Below are 17303 nucleotides of genomic sequence, written 5' to 3'. Positions count from 1 at the left end.
TTGTTTAAATAAAAGTATGTTCTGACAATGTATGTTAAGATTAAAATGCTATTTGCACATTTAGTTTATTCTGATTTCAGCATTTTTTTAAAATATTTATTTCTCCACTCTTTTTTAGGCCAAGTAAAATCTCATTTCTTTTTATGTACTATTAGAAGACTGCATTAAAACAAATACCTAGAAAAAGAATTATTTGCCATTTAAGAAGATATGCTGTCAAATTAAAATCGCTGTGACAAGTTAGCTGTAAACTTTGCTGGAATTATGCATGAGCAAATAAACTTTTTAAAACTTTGCTTATTTCCCTTTTATAATGTTATTCTTGGTAGACAAGAAATGAATAAGTCATTATCACAGCATCTGATACCATAAGAACACAACTCTCCCTTGGTTTTGTGCCTCAAGCTTTTTTACAAAGATATTAGTCATCTTTATAATTACTTTAAATATTAAACTCATACAATAAGATTAAAAAGAACACCAATTTTTATTATTTTAGCATAAAGCAAAAGCTACAGACAAATCAACTAAATGTGAAAAACTTTTTTTAAAGAGACATTTTCAACTCAAGTGAACTGCATCTTTTTAAATGCTTTATGGATATTATTTGTTACAGCTTTGTTCCTACTTTCAGACGAAAAGCTTTCTGATATAAAGTTTGGGTTTTTTAGGTGACTTTTTAGTGACCTTTTGATTTTCTTTCCCCGCTCCCTTCTCATTTTAAGAAATTATGTTAAGCATCATTAAAAACCATTTTATTTGATTTTATAGATTTGAGATAACCAAATCAGAAAATAAGCATAAAGATTTAGAACGGAACTGAAAATATCATTTTCTTTACTTTGCCTAGAGTAAGAATCTCTTGCTCTCTTGGGATTTTAGGCTTCTCCACCAAGAAATCTAGCTACCGGCAACACACTATTGATTTGGGCATAGAAACTGTGAGACAGACACATTATAATATGGTTAAGTGCAGTTTCTTTAAAACTACTACTTAACTGAGTTAATCATCCCAAAATACCTCACAGGGATTTGCAGAATGGTTGTCAACAGGCATGAATGGGCTTAGTGGGCTATAAACATGAGGGTGAGTATGAAGGCCATGCCTTTGCTACACTCTCAGGCCTTCCAAGGGACTCCCACTTGAAACCAGAGTCCTGACTTGCTCCACTCTTCCATGCAGGAGAAGAGAGAGATAAGTGAGAAGCCACAAGCTGCACAAGATACAGAGGGATACACCATGTATTGCCATGCCCAGAACCAACGCTCAGGCAGCTCACTGGGTTACAAGGACCTCAACCGCACCCTTTCTAATTCACCACCTTCTCCGGAACCTGCCAAAATTGCAACAATTGTAATTTAAAGCCCACAAAATCAAACTTCTACGATGCCGAATGGAAGGGGGGAAAACCTACATGGCAGTTTGCCAAATTTGCCTTACTGGAAAAATCTCTTCTGAAACCCCAAAAATGAAGATCAGTTTACCCCCTGGCATCACCAGAGATCCAGCAACTAGATTTAAAGGTGGGAAGGGTTGGAGTGAACAGGAAGTCCAAAATGGCAGCAAACTATAGCAACCTCCTCTTACACCTCACCACCAAACCAGAAGCAAATAATTCAGCCCCAGCTCTGTTTCCACCAACCAATGGCAGCAACAGTGGGTGGGACAAGTCCCAAAGCCCAGGTCTCAGATCTAGCACGTAACACACTGGGCATGAGAACAGAAGGAGGCAATGAAGTAGAGGGAAGCAGCAGGCCCCACATGATGAAAGCAAAAAGGGATGCAGGGAGAAGAGAGAAAAGAAAGGAGAAGGGGCCTCTGGACACTGCCTCAGTGGGTCCCAGTTAAAAGCTCTCCCTCTCAGCCCCAGCAGTGCTTCCACTGCTCCTATCCCCATCAAAGCCACACCCCAACTAGAGAGGCGAGCATTTTAGGCTATGTCTATATTGACGGCGGCAAAATTGCCGCCATCAGATCGACCTATCTGGATCGATTAAGCAGTCAGTGAAGACCCGCTCAATCAATCCAGAATTCGACCTAGTTAAATCATCCCCTCAAGTGGCGCAGTGCAGTGAAGACAGTGCACAGAAGGGAAGCACAGCAGTTGACGGGAGTTACGCAAGCTACGCAAAGTAGCTTGCGTAACTCCCGTCGACTGCCGCTGAATCGCCAGGTAAGTGTAGACCGGGCCTTAGAAGATACTGCCCAAAAAGCTTCAGGAGCAATCTTTCTGTACCCTGTAAGATTAAAAAAAAAAAAAAAAAAAAGGCCAACTCAAACGAAAAGTGTAAAACAGTATAAAAACAAAATTCCAGAAAGCAGAAGCTTTTGGGCTCCCCTGCTTTGGAAGTAGGTCCTGCAGGGCCAAGGACCCCAAAGCAGGATTCCTCCCTTGATTATTTATATTACAGTATCATCTTGAGGTAACAACCAAGATCAAGACCCTAGAAACTGTGAAGTCACACAATAAGAGACAATCTCAACCTCAAAAAGTTTAGAACCTAAAGCCAGACACAGAGTGGGAGGAAGGACATACTATTATTCACATTTTACATATGAGGAGTGAAGATCAAAGAAAATAAGTGACTTGTCCAGGTCACAGTGGGAATCACAGCAAAGCTGGAAACTGAATCCACATCTCTCAAATCCCAGAAATTGAATCTAATGTTTTGTAACTGTTTGGAGGGAGAACAATGTAACCATCTTGCATATATTTAAGATAGAAACATGACAGAATGCCTTGGATTGAATAAGCGTTGATATGGCCATCTAATTTTAAACCAGCCTTATCAAAACAGTCTGAAATGCATGCAGCCTTTACACATGGTCCTCTTAGTCCTCTTCACGGGAAAGGTTGGTAGGAATTGACCTATTCATGGTGGTGCTTGTTCTGAGCCAAGGTGTTATGAACTTGAATAACTTGTGTAGGGTGTTAAGGACTGATCACCTGCCAGAACCCTTGCTGGAGGTGGGATAAAATCTCTGGAAAGCTTGTCAGCATGCTCTTATTGTTTCTAATGTTTTCTCTGTAATACTTTTCATTTAAAAATAAATGTGCATGCTTACAAAGAACTGTATGGTAACTTAATTGTGAGCAATTATGCTGTTTATAGCCTCTGAGGAGAATGCAAAGCAGGCCTGCTTAGATAATCTGACTTGCTGAGAAATTGACAGTATAGGCAAGGAAATGTGCAACCTGGAAATACTCCGGTCAGAAGGGAAATAGACATGTGTCTCCCCCCAGAGAAGTGACTCCTAAGGAGCCAGAAGTCTAAGAGTGGATGCCATTGCTGGACCATGGAAGTAAAATACAGGTCTAATTGCCCTGTACTGTAACAGTAAGTATGTGAACAACTGCAAAGGGCACAATGAAATGACTGGTTAAGAAGCATTATGCAGCTATCCACAATCAGAATAAGTTTTGTTGTTAAATAGCAAAACTATTATGATCCTTTTTAGGTATGTCAAGCTGTCAGCTTGAAGTATAATGGAATCTATGACTTAATATGCAGCTGTCTAGACTGTTAACCGCAAAGCTGATATTTGCTGGTAAATATATGATGCTAGGTGTGCAGCTAAATGCAAAATGTAGAAAGACGTGAACAACTAATGTATAAAAACCCATTATATTACAACCAATTCAAAGCAGACACAAAGCTACAAATCAGTGTCCCTGGACTAATTAAGTTATTAACTCTTTATTATGCTGATCTAGTTCTACTTAATAAAACACAATTGAGCTCGACTAACATCTCATTGATCAATAATCTAAACTGAACTCTAACAAGCCATAACAACTAGCAAGAAGACTCAAGCAGATATAATAAATGAAACTACCACATTTTTATATTAATCTTTAAAATAATTAGGTTTTATATTAAACTTGCTCCTAACAAAAAAAATCTATTTAATAAAGAGAGGTTACTTATTGTAATTGATGGTTCTTAAGAGGTGTGGTCCCTTTCTGGATTTCACACATGGGTATGCATGCACACCGTGTGCTGTAGCAGGAACTGTTTGAAACAGTCTCTGTCTACCAGTATGTACGTCGTGTGTTCACCACGTGATGTGTCCAAGATGTTATGAGATTGCGTGGATCAATGCCCCCTCAGTTCCCTCTTACCAACAGACACAGAACCCGCAGCAGAGGAGACAGTAGGTGGGACTGGAATCCAGATATGGACCACACCTCTCAAAGAACCAACAGTTACATTAAGCAACCTCCCTTTCTTCTTCAAGGATTGGTCCCTATGTGGATTTCAGATGTGAGTAGCATAGAGAGCAGTACTCAGTTTGGAGGTGAAAGCGAGGGCTCAGCAGAAGTGAGAGTTTGCAGGATTGCACAGCCAACTGTTGCATCCATTGATGATGTGTTAGCTATGGCATAAGGTTTAGTGAACGTGTGGACAGAGGACCATGTTGCGGCTTTACAATTATCTTGCCATGAGATGTCTGTAAGGAGGGTGGACATGGTGGCTTGCAATCTAGTGCAGCGGTTCTCAACCTTTTTTCCCCGAGTACCACTTGAGTCAGGTACAGTCAGGTCAAGTACCACTTGACCTGACTGTACCTGAACCGAGTACCACTCGGGAAAAAAAAGGGGGGGGGACTTTCAGCGGCGGTGGGGTTTCGCGGCGGGGGGGACAGACTTGCGGCGGCGGCGGGGTTACATGGGGGGAACAATGTCCTCCGCTGAAACCCTGCCACCGTTTGCCCCTTTTCGGCGGCAGGGTTTCACAGGGGTGGGTGGGGGGGACGCTGTAGTTGAGTGACTAAAGACAGAGAAACCCTCTACTGGTGGGAGGAAGGTGCTGATTGCTGCCAAGTGTACCCTAATGGAGGAGTGGGCAAGGTCCAAGCGGTGGAAGTGAAGTAGGTAATTAAGGATAGTTGGTATGGACACACTGTCGGTTGAGTGGTGGCTGCTGGATGCCCACTCTGTAAAATGATGCCATTTGGCCTGATAGCAGGCTCTGGTGGTGGGATGTCAGCTGTAGGTGAGTGCATCACGTACTGGCATGGAACACACAATGTCTATTCGTGATCCCCATCTAAATACCAGGCCGTGAGATGCAGATTGTGTGGGCTGAGATAGAGGATTTGGCCCTTCTCTTGCGTGAGGAAGTCTGGAAGGAGGGGAAGACTGATTGGAGGGCGGATAGAAAGGTGAAGGAGCTCTGCAAACCAATATTGGTGGGGCCAGAAAAGGGCTATGAGTATGAGGACTGCCCGGTCCCTTCTCGCTTTGTGGAGGACTTAAGGAAGGAGTAGGAAGAGCAGAAAGGTGTAAGGAATAGCTTAGTGTATGTGCCAGGGGGATCTCTGTGCCTGGTATGTGGATTGTATATAATATTACATTGTGTTGTAGGCACCAATTCCACAGTCGGATCATCTCCCTGAATTGGATTGGTGATCTGGCTCGTCACTGTCTGTTTATGTATACCACAGCCATCATAGTCTGAGAGACGATGCACGTTTGGAGTGGACAAGTGGAAGGAGCACTTGATAGGCACGTTGTACCACTCAGGGTTCCAGGATGTGGATATGCATTCTTGGTTCTCTGTGCCAGTTGGTCGCGGAAGTGAGCACCCCCAGCCGACAAGCAAAGCGTCCATGATAACCATGGCTTTTGCATGGGGACTCTAAGGGGGTACCCACCATGACTTTGGACGGGTCATGCCACCATGCCAGGAAGTTGTCACTGGGGAAGGGAGGGGAGGGTAATTCATTTGTTCAGGTGGTCCCTTTATGGGTCATATACCCAGACAATATTGGACCGGCATACGTGGGCAGTACTATAGGCAGGTAACAAAGACATTGAGACTGGCAAATCAATCTTTCAGCAGAAAGGCCTGGCCCACACGAGAGTTCAGGTGAGCCTCTATAAATGTGAGCTCTTTGGTGGGACGAGGATGGACTTTTCCTCATTGATACAGATGCCTGACTGTCGAGGAGCATTTGTAGCGTTTGGATAGTGCTGAGGAGGCATTTGTGTGATGCTGTCACCAAGAGTTAATCGTCTAGATACAGGAAAAAAGAGTGACTCAGATGTCTCATGCAGGCCGAGACCACCACAAAAACTTTTGTGAAGACCTAGGGTGTAGTGGCTATGCCAAAAGGAAGGACCTAGAAACGGTGATGACAGTGTCCCACCATGAATCAAAGAAATTTGCGGTGGGCCAAGTGAATGTCCACATGAAAGCAGGCATCCTTCATATTAAAAGTAGTGAACTAGGCCCCCAGTGGAGGGATGGGATAATTTGCTGAAGAGTGGCCATCTGGAAACAGAATTTGCAGATATACCTGTTTAAGACCCTTAGATCTAGGATAGAGGGGAAGTCCCCGCCTTTCTTTAGTATAAGGAAATAGGGGGAGCAAAAGCCATGGCACTGACAACGGCATGGGACCTGTTCTATGGACCCTTTTATGAGGAGCGTGTTTGTTTCCTTTCGTAGGAGATTCAGTTGAGACCGATCTGTAGGGGGAAGGGGGAAGAGGAGGGAGGGAGGAAAGGCATGGAATTCTGTGAGGTATCCCTGGTATATGATGTCAATACCTATTGGTCAATGGTAATCTTGCTCCAGTTGTGGGCAAATAGAGCAAGACGGCCTACAAATGTAATGGAGGAGGCTGGGGAAGGTGGGAGGTGAGTTTTGTGGTTCTCTGATAAGAAGTTGCGGGACTTTGCTGGAAGTTGGAGGTGATCGAGGTGGAGATGGCAGAAAATCTGGGCCTCTGGGAGCATTGGGAGTGGTAGAGTTGTTTCTGTTGACTTGGGGGATATGGTTGGTAAATAGGTCGGGCAAGATATCAGATTCTAAAGGCCAGCCAGTTGTGAGAGTGGGTAAGGTCCAGAACGTAGAGACCTAGTGATCTAAGTGTGGCTCTAGAGTCCTTTCGCGAATGCAGGCTCTCATTCATTTTGTTGCTGAATAACCTGTTGCTGTCAAATGGTAGTCTTCTAAGGTGGTCTGCACCTCTATAGGAAAGCTGGATGTCTGGAGCCATGAATCTCCCTGGAGTACCACTCCTGAGACCAGGGAGCGTGCATGAGGACATTCACCGCTGCCTGGAGAGAGATCTTAGCCACTAGCTTGAATTCTTCTATGAGGGCTTTAAACTCAGATTGTCCTCCAGCAAAGAGGCTTGGAATTCTGCTAGCTTGTTGCATGATTTGAAATCGTATTTCGCCAGCATGGTCGGGTAGTTGGCGATATGAAACTGTATATCTATGTAAGAGTAGACCTTTTGTCTGATCAGGTCTAGTTTCTTAGCTGCTGATCTTGTGGCTCTAAGGTGTTGTTGCCTTGCTCATTAAAGGGCAGCTTGTACTATGAATGAGTTGGGTTGTGGATGCAAGAAGAGATAGTCTGTGTCCTTTTCCGGGACAAAGTAACATCTCTCTGCCCGCTTGGGGTGTTGGAGTGCATGATACTGGTGCATGCCAGATTGCCTGGGCTGGTTGGAGGATTGAGTTATGAATTGGCAGAACAATTCGTGAAGGAACTGTTGGTTGCAGAATATCCAGAAATTCATCCTGAAGATCCACGACATTCTCTGCCTGAATGTTGAGAGCTCTTGCCATCCGCCTTAGGAGGTCTTGATGATGGCCATGGTCATCCAGTGGAGAGAGCGATGGCGGAAACGAGGGCTTCATCCAAAGACAATGCACTGGTTGGGAACGGTTGTTCTGATGGTTCCAGAAGTACCGGTGGTGCAGTAGTGCTCTGTGAGTCATTAGAGACAGATGGAGGGGCTATATACTCTGATGCAGGTCCTTAATGGGGAGAGGGAGGCAGCGCTCTCCAATCATAATAGGGGTCTCAGCCATACCAATAGGGTCATTGCTCCCCTTGGGTCAGAGGGCCCTGTGTGTATGACATCCAGTATTCCTCGGGCAGCGAATACTGCGGTGGACTATAGGATGTGCTCCGGTGAGAATGCTTGCCTGGGATCCGATGACCACTCAGACTCTGATTGCTCCAGGAAGGGTGGTGCTGTCGGACGAGGCGGAGGGGGATGGTAAAGGAGCAGTGGTTCGTCAGCCGGGGTTGGTGGTTGCGCAATACCAGCTGCTACATGTTGTCATAAGGAGCCTTCAAGGGGTAAGAGTAGCTCTGCTGTTGTCATCAGAGGCGATAAATGTCCCGGTGTGCGTGGTATCAGAAATGATACCGTGAACGGACACAGCAGAACAGATGGTGCCCTGGGTTCCACGAACGGTCCTGCAGTAGATATGGCAGTTGGCACCGGTTTGTCTTGCAATCTGCCTTGGACTTTTCTGCACCAGTGTTGTGGTTTCCATGCATAACTTCTCACCCAGGTCTTCCTGGCTCGTGGACGGAGCGCTGCGTTTAGATGTGGTCTTTCTGGGGGATCCACTCTTGTGCTTATGGTTGTGCTTCTTGTGCACACAATGGGACTTGGTCAGTGTCGCTGGTACCGCCGGGGTTCTTCCGGCAGGTGACACACTCACCGTCAATGCAGGTGGGCATTCCTGCAGGTCTGTTGGTGCCACCTTTTGGCGTGAACACAGACGCATAGTCTGGTCCATGATGTGTTTTCTCAGTCTAAGTTCTCGTGCCTCAAGAGTTTGAACTTGGAAGGAGCAGCAGATAGAGCAATGGGCTACAATATGAGTTTCTCGACAGCAATAAAGGCAGTGCTGATGATTGTCGCTTACCGAGAACAATCTTGGCCATGTAACACAGTTCTTAAATCCAACTTGCTTTGGCATAGTCCCCCTGAACGGGTAGGACGCCCCCGTAGGGAAGATGTTAATTCTGTCTTGACTAACAATGTCTAAAACTATTCTAAAACTATTTTAAAACTAGCAACATACTAAGAAAACAACTAACTATTACAATTTTACTGGAATGCTTTTTTTTTTTTTTTTTTTTTGCTATGCAGCAGGAAAGGTTGAAGAGTGTTCTGATTCTGGCTATACGGCGGTAAGAGGGAAGTGTGGGAGGCGTAACCTGCGTGATCTCGTAACACCTCGGCCACACCATGTGTCAATGGAGACTACACATGTGCACCAATGTCGGGAATCCACATAGGGACCAACACTCGAAGAAGAATAAAGCATTGTTTAAGTAATTACCCCACCTCATGTTAAGCTTTTTGTATTATCATCATTCTTTTGTCCCCCATTTTGGATCTTACTAGACAATGTCTCTCAATTTATGTTCACTTGCCAAGGACTAAATGTACAATAGATCAACAATTCAAATTGTGTCAAGAATGACATTTTAATAATTAAGAAGAAATACATATCATACGCACTTTTTTAGAGGGCAATTTTGCTCATTTCAAATACACTTGCCCAGCTCCAACTGGAAAAGGCATATACTCAGGTCAGATTAGCAGCTAGGAGTATTTCTTTTTAAATAAATAAATAAATACATAAACACAGACCATGGACTTGCCAGAATGCTGTGTCACTATGTTAGTTTCACATCCTTTTGCTTCTTGATGTCCCTCCCACTAGAGAAAAAAATACAGGGTATTTGCCTTTTTGTCTCCTGTTACTGTTCCTGCCTTCCTAGGAAGATGACAGTGGGAAGCAAAATGGGAAGTACAAGATATTTTCTTGTGAGACAATCAGGTCAGTAAGAGTATGGATTTCTAATTATTAGCAGTGGCATTGTCTCTATCTCAACCTTCCTCCATCATTATTTCCCTGAAGCAGAAAATCAGCATTAGCGGAAATATTCCAACATTTTAAAAAAAAAAGTAAAAAAGCAACACCTGAAAATCTAGCAGAATGGTTTGTTCACTTTTGACAGTTAATTATTTTTATTTTTAACAAAATCGCCTTCCAGAAAAAAAATTAGCTTATTACAAACTTTTTCAAATGGAATGCTAAAATAATATTTTGTAATGAGAATTTTGAATTCTTAATTAATATTGCTATAACTGATCACATATCTAATGAATTATTTGTTAAACTTGTTGTGCTCTTTTTAAAAAAAAAAAAAAAAACTCATTAATATTTCATTATCCTGATAATTTTATCCTAAATACAGCAATCCATCAAAGCAAGTTTTCCTAGCACCAATTTGAGTTGGATCCAGAAATATTTAAACACAAGCAACAAAAATTGAAGAGTTTTCATCCAATTTTTTAAACACAAGCATTGTGAACACCAAGTTGAGTTCTTAGATATCTTACTATCCCGTTTTAGCTTACAGAAGTCCTCAGCCTAGTACTTCCTATAATTACAGATGACAAATTCATTACCTAAAACAGGTCCTGGGAAAAATGGAAATTTTATTTTTCTGAGCAAATTGTCCATGTTTGATATAATTTGATCACACAATAATAATGGAAATTAAGCAATTTGTTTCAGATAAAGTCCTATCTTGATTTTAATACTGCTGTTCTTATAATTGCAAATTTATGCTATCTAAACTTGATTAATATAAGCACTACCGTGTGGCACTACAAAGAGTAACAGCCATGTTTTACGTGTATTTTTTAAAAACTGCACCAAGTTATTTTTATACTTCATTATCTAGCTTTCTAAAAGTGTTATAAACGTCAGGATCTAACTGGTTACTCATTATTGATATATCAAAGTCCTTAATAATATAGGACAGCAATACTGGGAGCCTGGAGGATAATTTGTAATCTCACATAGTGTAAAAGCAAATAGGTTGTCCTTGTTGGTTGTTACGTTTAGTCTGGAACAGACCAGTAGTAGATCTGCTCAGAAGCAGCATCCTCCCTTCATTAAAATGTCCCTCATTACTATGAATATTTTTCCCATTCAGGTCACTTAACTCATAACCATTTAACTTTTTGTGTCCAGACTCTTTTGTGCAAATGGAGGCTGGCTGTTTGTAAATGGAAGTGGGGTGTGGGGGGGGGCGCCTTCTGCTGGGCCACATGGCTTAGCTTTTGTTTAATAGATGTACAACACCCAGGAATCTGAAAATAGAATCAAATTATTTTAATACAGAATTTAATAATTCAGTACATCTCAGTATCTTGCAGACATGCTAGCTGACACCTATTAGCATAACATCTGAACACCTTTAACATAAAATCAGTAGTTATTGCTAAGTTCCTAGATAAGACTGCAAAATATAAAATCTCCTTATGTTCTCACTTTAAATAAGACTGTCTGATAGTGCTTTCCAAATTCTCTGACTAATAAAATAATCTTAATTTACTATCAATGAATTTCCACACATTATGTCCCCTTATGGCTCACATCCTAGATAAAATAATATCTGTTAAAAGACACTTCTCTCTAAATTCCAAAAAACATTGCATGGATTTTTAGCCCCAAGACTGACTTTCATTTAAGTCAATGAATGTCAAGAGACTACTAAAACCTTATGCATTATTCTTAAGATGTACCCCTTATTTCTCCTGATTGGCATAAAAGACATACTATAAAACAGTTTATCCTTCAGGACTTTACCAGCAGTGACAAAATTGGAGAAAGTTCAAAAATACAGAAGTCAGGATCTAAAAATGTGATATGACATTTCAGTTAATAATCTTTCAATGCCTAGATTGCAAATTTCTACTTAGATGTAGGTTCCTTGAAGCAGGGAGTATGTCTTCATTCTTTATACAAGAAACCATACCAACATTAAACATTATATACAGATGATTAATAATTACACTAATTTGTTCCATATACAGAAATATGGTTTGAAAGACAAATTTGCATTTCTGCTCTTTAGTTCTTCAAAAGTCTATTGTGGCTGTGATGCAGCAGAATTACAGCAGTACCAGAATATACTTTCTCACATAACATGGTACCTCAGAAGTCCAAGTTTTAGCTCAAAAGTATTATAGAGCTAGACATAATTCTTTTGGTCTGAGAAAAGGAAGCAAGCAGTAAATCTCTAAACACTCCTAAGAATCAGACCACTGAGCATCATTAATAGCAGCCTTTAAGAATGTCAGATCTAAATTTACACAAAGATGTGTCAGTGTAATAGGTGTTATCATAGGAGCAAAAAGAGCAGAGAGAGGAGGAGAAAACCAAAAAAATGAAAGCATGAGTAATGGCATATACTCAGTTGCCAAAAGAAGAAGAATAAGGGGAAAACTCTGTTCAAAGGGGTTTAGAGAACAGGACATCAGAGGAGGGTTTAGAGAACAGATAGAGAGTATTTCAGTGATACTCAGACTGATGCTCACTAGCAGCAAGTGGCTCTTTAATATGTCTCCTGTAGCTCTTTGCAGCATACGATATTAAAACACTGTGATTTAATTATTAACCAATCAGGATGTTTTTAATATGTTATTAACCAATTGTAGTTGATAAAATAATAATACTTGGTCAGTCATTTTGCTGTGAGAATATACATATATAAAAATAAAAATAGCAAATACAACAATAAATTCACACTACTGTGGCTCTTTTGGGTAATGTTGATGGCTAATTTGGCTCTTGAACCACTAGGTCTGAGTATGACTATTTGGACTAGACTATTTGGACATTTATGTCACTACCCAACCTAGCATATCACCTACCGCATACATGGGAAACGACTTAAAAAGAAAAGGTTACCTCTATGTGCATTGCAAGCTGTCCTTTCTCTTTGTCCTTGAGCTCTATGCATCGCTTCAGCTCCTCTACCTCTGACATTACAGCACTATGATTCAGCTTTGCTCTTAACTCCAGGATCTGTTTCTCCAACTCTTGCTTCTCCCGCTCAGACCTTTCAGCCACTACAAAACAGTGAGAGCCTTTTGTGAACAAATAAACAGAACTGATAGTCCAAGTGAAAGCACTAAAATTTAGAAATTACTATTCTCATTCCTACACCTTTTCAGTACTATTTTCTTCTTCCCATATAAATTATGGGGTATTAATAAGAACATAAGAATATCCCACAGCTATTGATTTTATCAGTGTACAGCCAGAAGATACTGAAAGTTAAAGTATGATTTCATAACTAGGGAGATATTAACATTCTATTCACTTCAGCCAAGCCATTTCATGGTCTCTTCCTCCTTTCTAAGCCAATATAATATAAAAGTGAAAAAAACATGGATGAAATGGGAGTTCTACCATTGACTTCAAAAGATCCAAAATTTAACCACATTAAGACAAAGCCTCAAAATGTGGATGTTATACCATGAGTGAAGAGTACTTAATAAAAGATTGTCAAGATGTATTACTTTTTACTATATCCAGGAAAGTGTGTGAAGTTTTCATTCTTATCCAGAACTTAAGTAAATTTCTATCTAAAAATTGCAATAATTGTATCAGCTGTTCCTCAGCTGATGATCAAGGTTCTTCAGTTTCTAACATTTTATGAACTCAGAAGACCTCAGCCCATCCCCCCCTTTGAAGACTCCTGTTCTATCTCCAGATTACTCTGTTACAACATTTGCTTAATGCTCTATTCCTCTTTTTTGGTAAAATTGGTCAGGGACAGGATTTGTTTGTTTCTTTGCATTTTTATAGTAACTTTTTATAACAAAGTTATCATAATTGCAAAACAACTGTTGGAAAGGAATTTTAAATGTCTAGTATGAAGCTCTCATACTATTATCACTACTAAGTTCAATTTTAAGGAAAATATTCCCCTCATCAGGTGGTTCAAGAAAGGCTAACAATTCACCATCTTCTCAGTTATTTACCTCAAAACAGTATTTGATACAGGACTATAGATTCTTGGGTTTTCTGAGGAAGAGAAGTTTTTCTTGTAAAACATGGAGTCACAACTCCATTTTAATGACCATGAAAATCTATTTGGATGCAAGAGGAATTAAGCAGCTGTAATATGAAGTTACAAAAATAGAAAGTAATCCTTACCCATGCAGATGAAAGATTCATTGGGATACTGAACCTAGCCTAGAGATCACCTAAATCACATGGAAGTATGTCACTAGAAATGATAGACTATAGTGACTCCAGAAGATACAGACTTTTTTTAAAAACACACAAGTCGAGGTGCATTTAGAGAGCTCAAGTACAGATCAATTTATAATTATTTATTCAAAAATACTCTAGAGACATTATAACCTGCTATGCAGTTACCTCTTGTGAGATTTTAAATATATATATATTTTTTTAATTCTAAGTACCATGATCTATCTTCACATTTCTAAGGTGCCGCAAATAGAAGCATTAAATGAATTTGACAGACTATATTCTCTACTTCTTCCTAGGATATGTTGTTATTTCTGAAGGATAATTTGGAGGTTTAACAGGCAGTTTATCAGCCTTCTTAATTAAGCAAATATCTATGCAGAGAGGTGAATCTTGCACTGTGCTGAAATGTGGCAAGAGTTAACTTTATGACAGGTAGAAATATCAACATTTCAGAAAAATGCTATCACAATTTTTATAGTAAATCTTTTGATATTATCAAAACAGTTAAATTCTCTTCTATGAAGAAATAATTCAAACTGCTCAATTGAATAATCCTATAAATTTTCATTTTTTTAAACAATTAGTATGAAGATAATATATTTTAGTCTTCTCTTAAGTTTTATTTCTCATAACTACTTAACTATTAACATCTGACACCAGTACTCACAAAAGTTAGTTAACTGGATGTATTAGTTCAACCAACAGAGGATATAAATTACAACTTAAAGACTGAATTCATCCTCTCACAAAGTAGTAAATTTATGTCCTCGACAACAGGAAAAGGTTGTACCTGATCTAATCCTTCTGTCATCTTGCTCATCATGGCAGCTTTGGCAGTGCATGGCAACCTGTGAAATTTGATGCTGCAAATCCTTGCGATCCTGTTCTGCTCTCAGTAATTGGGAACGGAGATCCTCAATCTAACAAACAGATGAGTACCAAACATTTAATAAAACAAAACAAAAAAAAGCAAACAATCCAATTCTACCAAACACCATAAACATTAAAAGACTTGATATAATTACCATTTCTTTAGCAGATCCCTAAGTGCTCAGAGAGGGAAAACATAAAAGAAATGCAAATTCATTCCTAGATATGGTCAGACAGGGATTATCCAAATACCAGATGACCCATTTATAAATCATCACATTGCCAGTTGCAAGGAAAGGCTTTAATCTAAATCAAGCCATGTCTTATCATTTTCACATGTTATAATTGTCTTATTCTCTCTCTATATATCTGATTCTCGGGGAGAGGGAGGGAGGGAATAAAGACTGTCATCCTCAAAAGCGTGATATGTACTTATCAGTGCTTCTTTACTATAAGAGAAGATTCTGCAGCTCACTTTCCTTTTCTTTCTGAATATATTGTATGGCACATATTAACAATTCAATGAACATTTGCTAGAGCACTATTAATGTGTGTGCTAAAACAAGCCAAGCACTGAATGGAAAACACTGGGAAAATAGCGAGAGTTTCTGAGGCTGTACTGGATTACTGGGTCTTTCAGATTCAACAATTTCAGCGTGCCTTGTTCAGACCCAAATATAGATAGTTTAAATAGTACTTTTACTTCATTTATACTGTAACAAGTGTTTCTATATCATTCTGTTGTCTGGAGTCACTGACTGTCAACAATACCAAATACTGCATATCACAGAACAGTTATAAATACACAATATGCAGAAAACACACAGTGAAATGTAGCTAGAACACTGCATGTGTTTATCCAATGTAAACAACTCAACTATTTAAAAAAGTTAGAGGAAAAATAAGTACAAAAAAGTGTGTTTGAGACAGTGATGCATTAAGAGATGCTTAGAAATGCAAATGCCTACTTTATGTATTATATATATTTCTTCATCCCCTGCTGGATGCCTGCAACAAAAGAAGCACTCGGGAACAGTTTGTCTTCTTGATCCAGTCTATTTTTATAACACACACCAAGAACAGATACTGAAGAAGTTTTGGTAGATATCAACGTCACAGTGCCATCGAAGGAATAGCTTTAATGACTATTTTTAATGTTGGGAAGCTCCCATTTTGTATATGATCTTCTGTAGCTCAGTCTAGTAGACATTGCTTGTACACTTCTTTCCTTCCTTCCTTCCTTCCCCCCCCGCAAAACACTGTTATTAGAGTAACTGACAGCAAGATTAAAGAGATAGGCTTGAGCCTAGCTTAATATGAAAGGAGGAGGATTTTCACAACATTAAAGTAGTTACCTCATGCACAAGAGTTTCTCGTCTGCCTTCTGACTGATCTAACTTCCTCCGTGACCGCTCCAACTCCTGCTCAAGCTTATAATTTGATTAAAGATAAAGAGATAAAATTACACATTCATACTGGTACTAAAAATATTTTAACTATTTAAATCTAACAACTTGTATTTAAAAAATACAATTAAAATAATTTCTTATACTTCGAACCCTTATCATGTAAAGCAAACTGTGTTATAAGATGCTACAAACATATCTACCACTGGTATACGCATTCTAAACCAAAACAACGTTAACATGGAGTTAAAACTGAAAACACACGTAATTAATTTAGGATGAAATGCCGTACAAAGATGATGCAATTATCAAAAAAAAAATAAGCATTTAAAACTCAAGAAATTCAGAGTAAAAGATTATGTTTAAAAGAAATCCAAATATGTTAAAATATGAAAATGCACAGGTAAGGCACTCAAACCACTTTAATTCTGCCCTTTAGTCATAACACATAACAACTACAGAATAATGATTAATATATAACAGAACTTGATCCCAGATAATAATGTACTGATTTTTAAAGACCAGCAGGGTTTTTTTCCTCCTCATGTTGTCACTAAAGCTGTTTTGGTACTTTGACTGTGCAATTCCATATTATCTGCTAGATACCAACAGAATGCTGAACTGTTTTTTGTCAAGCTTTTAAAAAAAGCGTACTGCTCCAGGGCGAAGAACAAATGTGTAACATTTTAGACTGAAAGTTTATACGATCTTAAAATGACTCATATGAATGAAAAATTCTTGTTGCTGTATGCTTCATTTATAAGAACTGTTAAAGAGTGCAGAATATTTGTTGCTTTGCCTGATAACCCCTACTGACAGTGCTCTGCACGGTTCTGAGGGAAACTTCAGTTTAGTTATTCCTGTTACTTTTCTCCTAATGTTTCAAATATATAACATACAAAAATTAATAACCTGAAAATTTAAATTATACATGTCCAGACTTCTATGCAATTAAAATATCTACCTTAAATATGGTAATGGGAAGTGGAAGCTAGCACTTTATGGGTACTACCAGAAATAATAATCAAATGGATGTTCAATTTCTATCAATAATAATGCATTTAATTTTCTGTGAATGGTGCTATTAATTCATCCTTAAAACTACTCTATTGAGACCCTCTCTGGATATAGAAAGTTATTTTTTGATGGAGATAATTGTATTTGCATAGATGGCAGC

At 39.4% G+C, this 17303-nt stretch overlaps 1 protein-coding gene across 4 annotated transcripts in view; it reads right to left on the bottom strand.

The window, feature by feature from the left end:
• Positions 1 to 17303, bottom strand: part of CEP128 (centrosomal protein 128) — a 400917-nt gene that overhangs the window by 335649 nt on the left and 47965 nt on the right. For all 4 annotated transcript variants that reach the window (XR_010917028.1, XR_010917026.1, XM_067532353.1 and 1 more), the window contains exons 10-12: positions 16076 to 16150; positions 14641 to 14770; positions 12537 to 12697 (exon numbers count right to left, since the gene is read on the bottom strand). Coding sequence is in view for 2 of the 4 variants with exons in the window: in XM_067532353.1 (XP_067388454.1) it covers positions 12537 to 12697; positions 14641 to 14770; positions 16076 to 16150 (366 nt within the window). In the remaining 2 variants the exon portion in view is untranslated. The remainder of the gene's footprint in view (positions 1 to 12536; positions 12698 to 14640; positions 14771 to 16075; positions 16151 to 17303) is intronic.

Source organism: Emydura macquarii, unplaced genomic scaffold, assembly GCF_026122565.2.
Source record: "Emydura macquarii macquarii isolate MOO-44397 ecotype Brisbane River unplaced genomic scaffold, CSIRO-AGI_Emac_v2 contig_374, whole genome shotgun sequence".
NCBI classification, from domain to species: Eukaryota; Metazoa; Chordata; order Testudines; family Chelidae; genus Emydura; species Emydura macquarii.
This window is presented reverse-complemented; position numbering and strand designations above follow the sequence as displayed.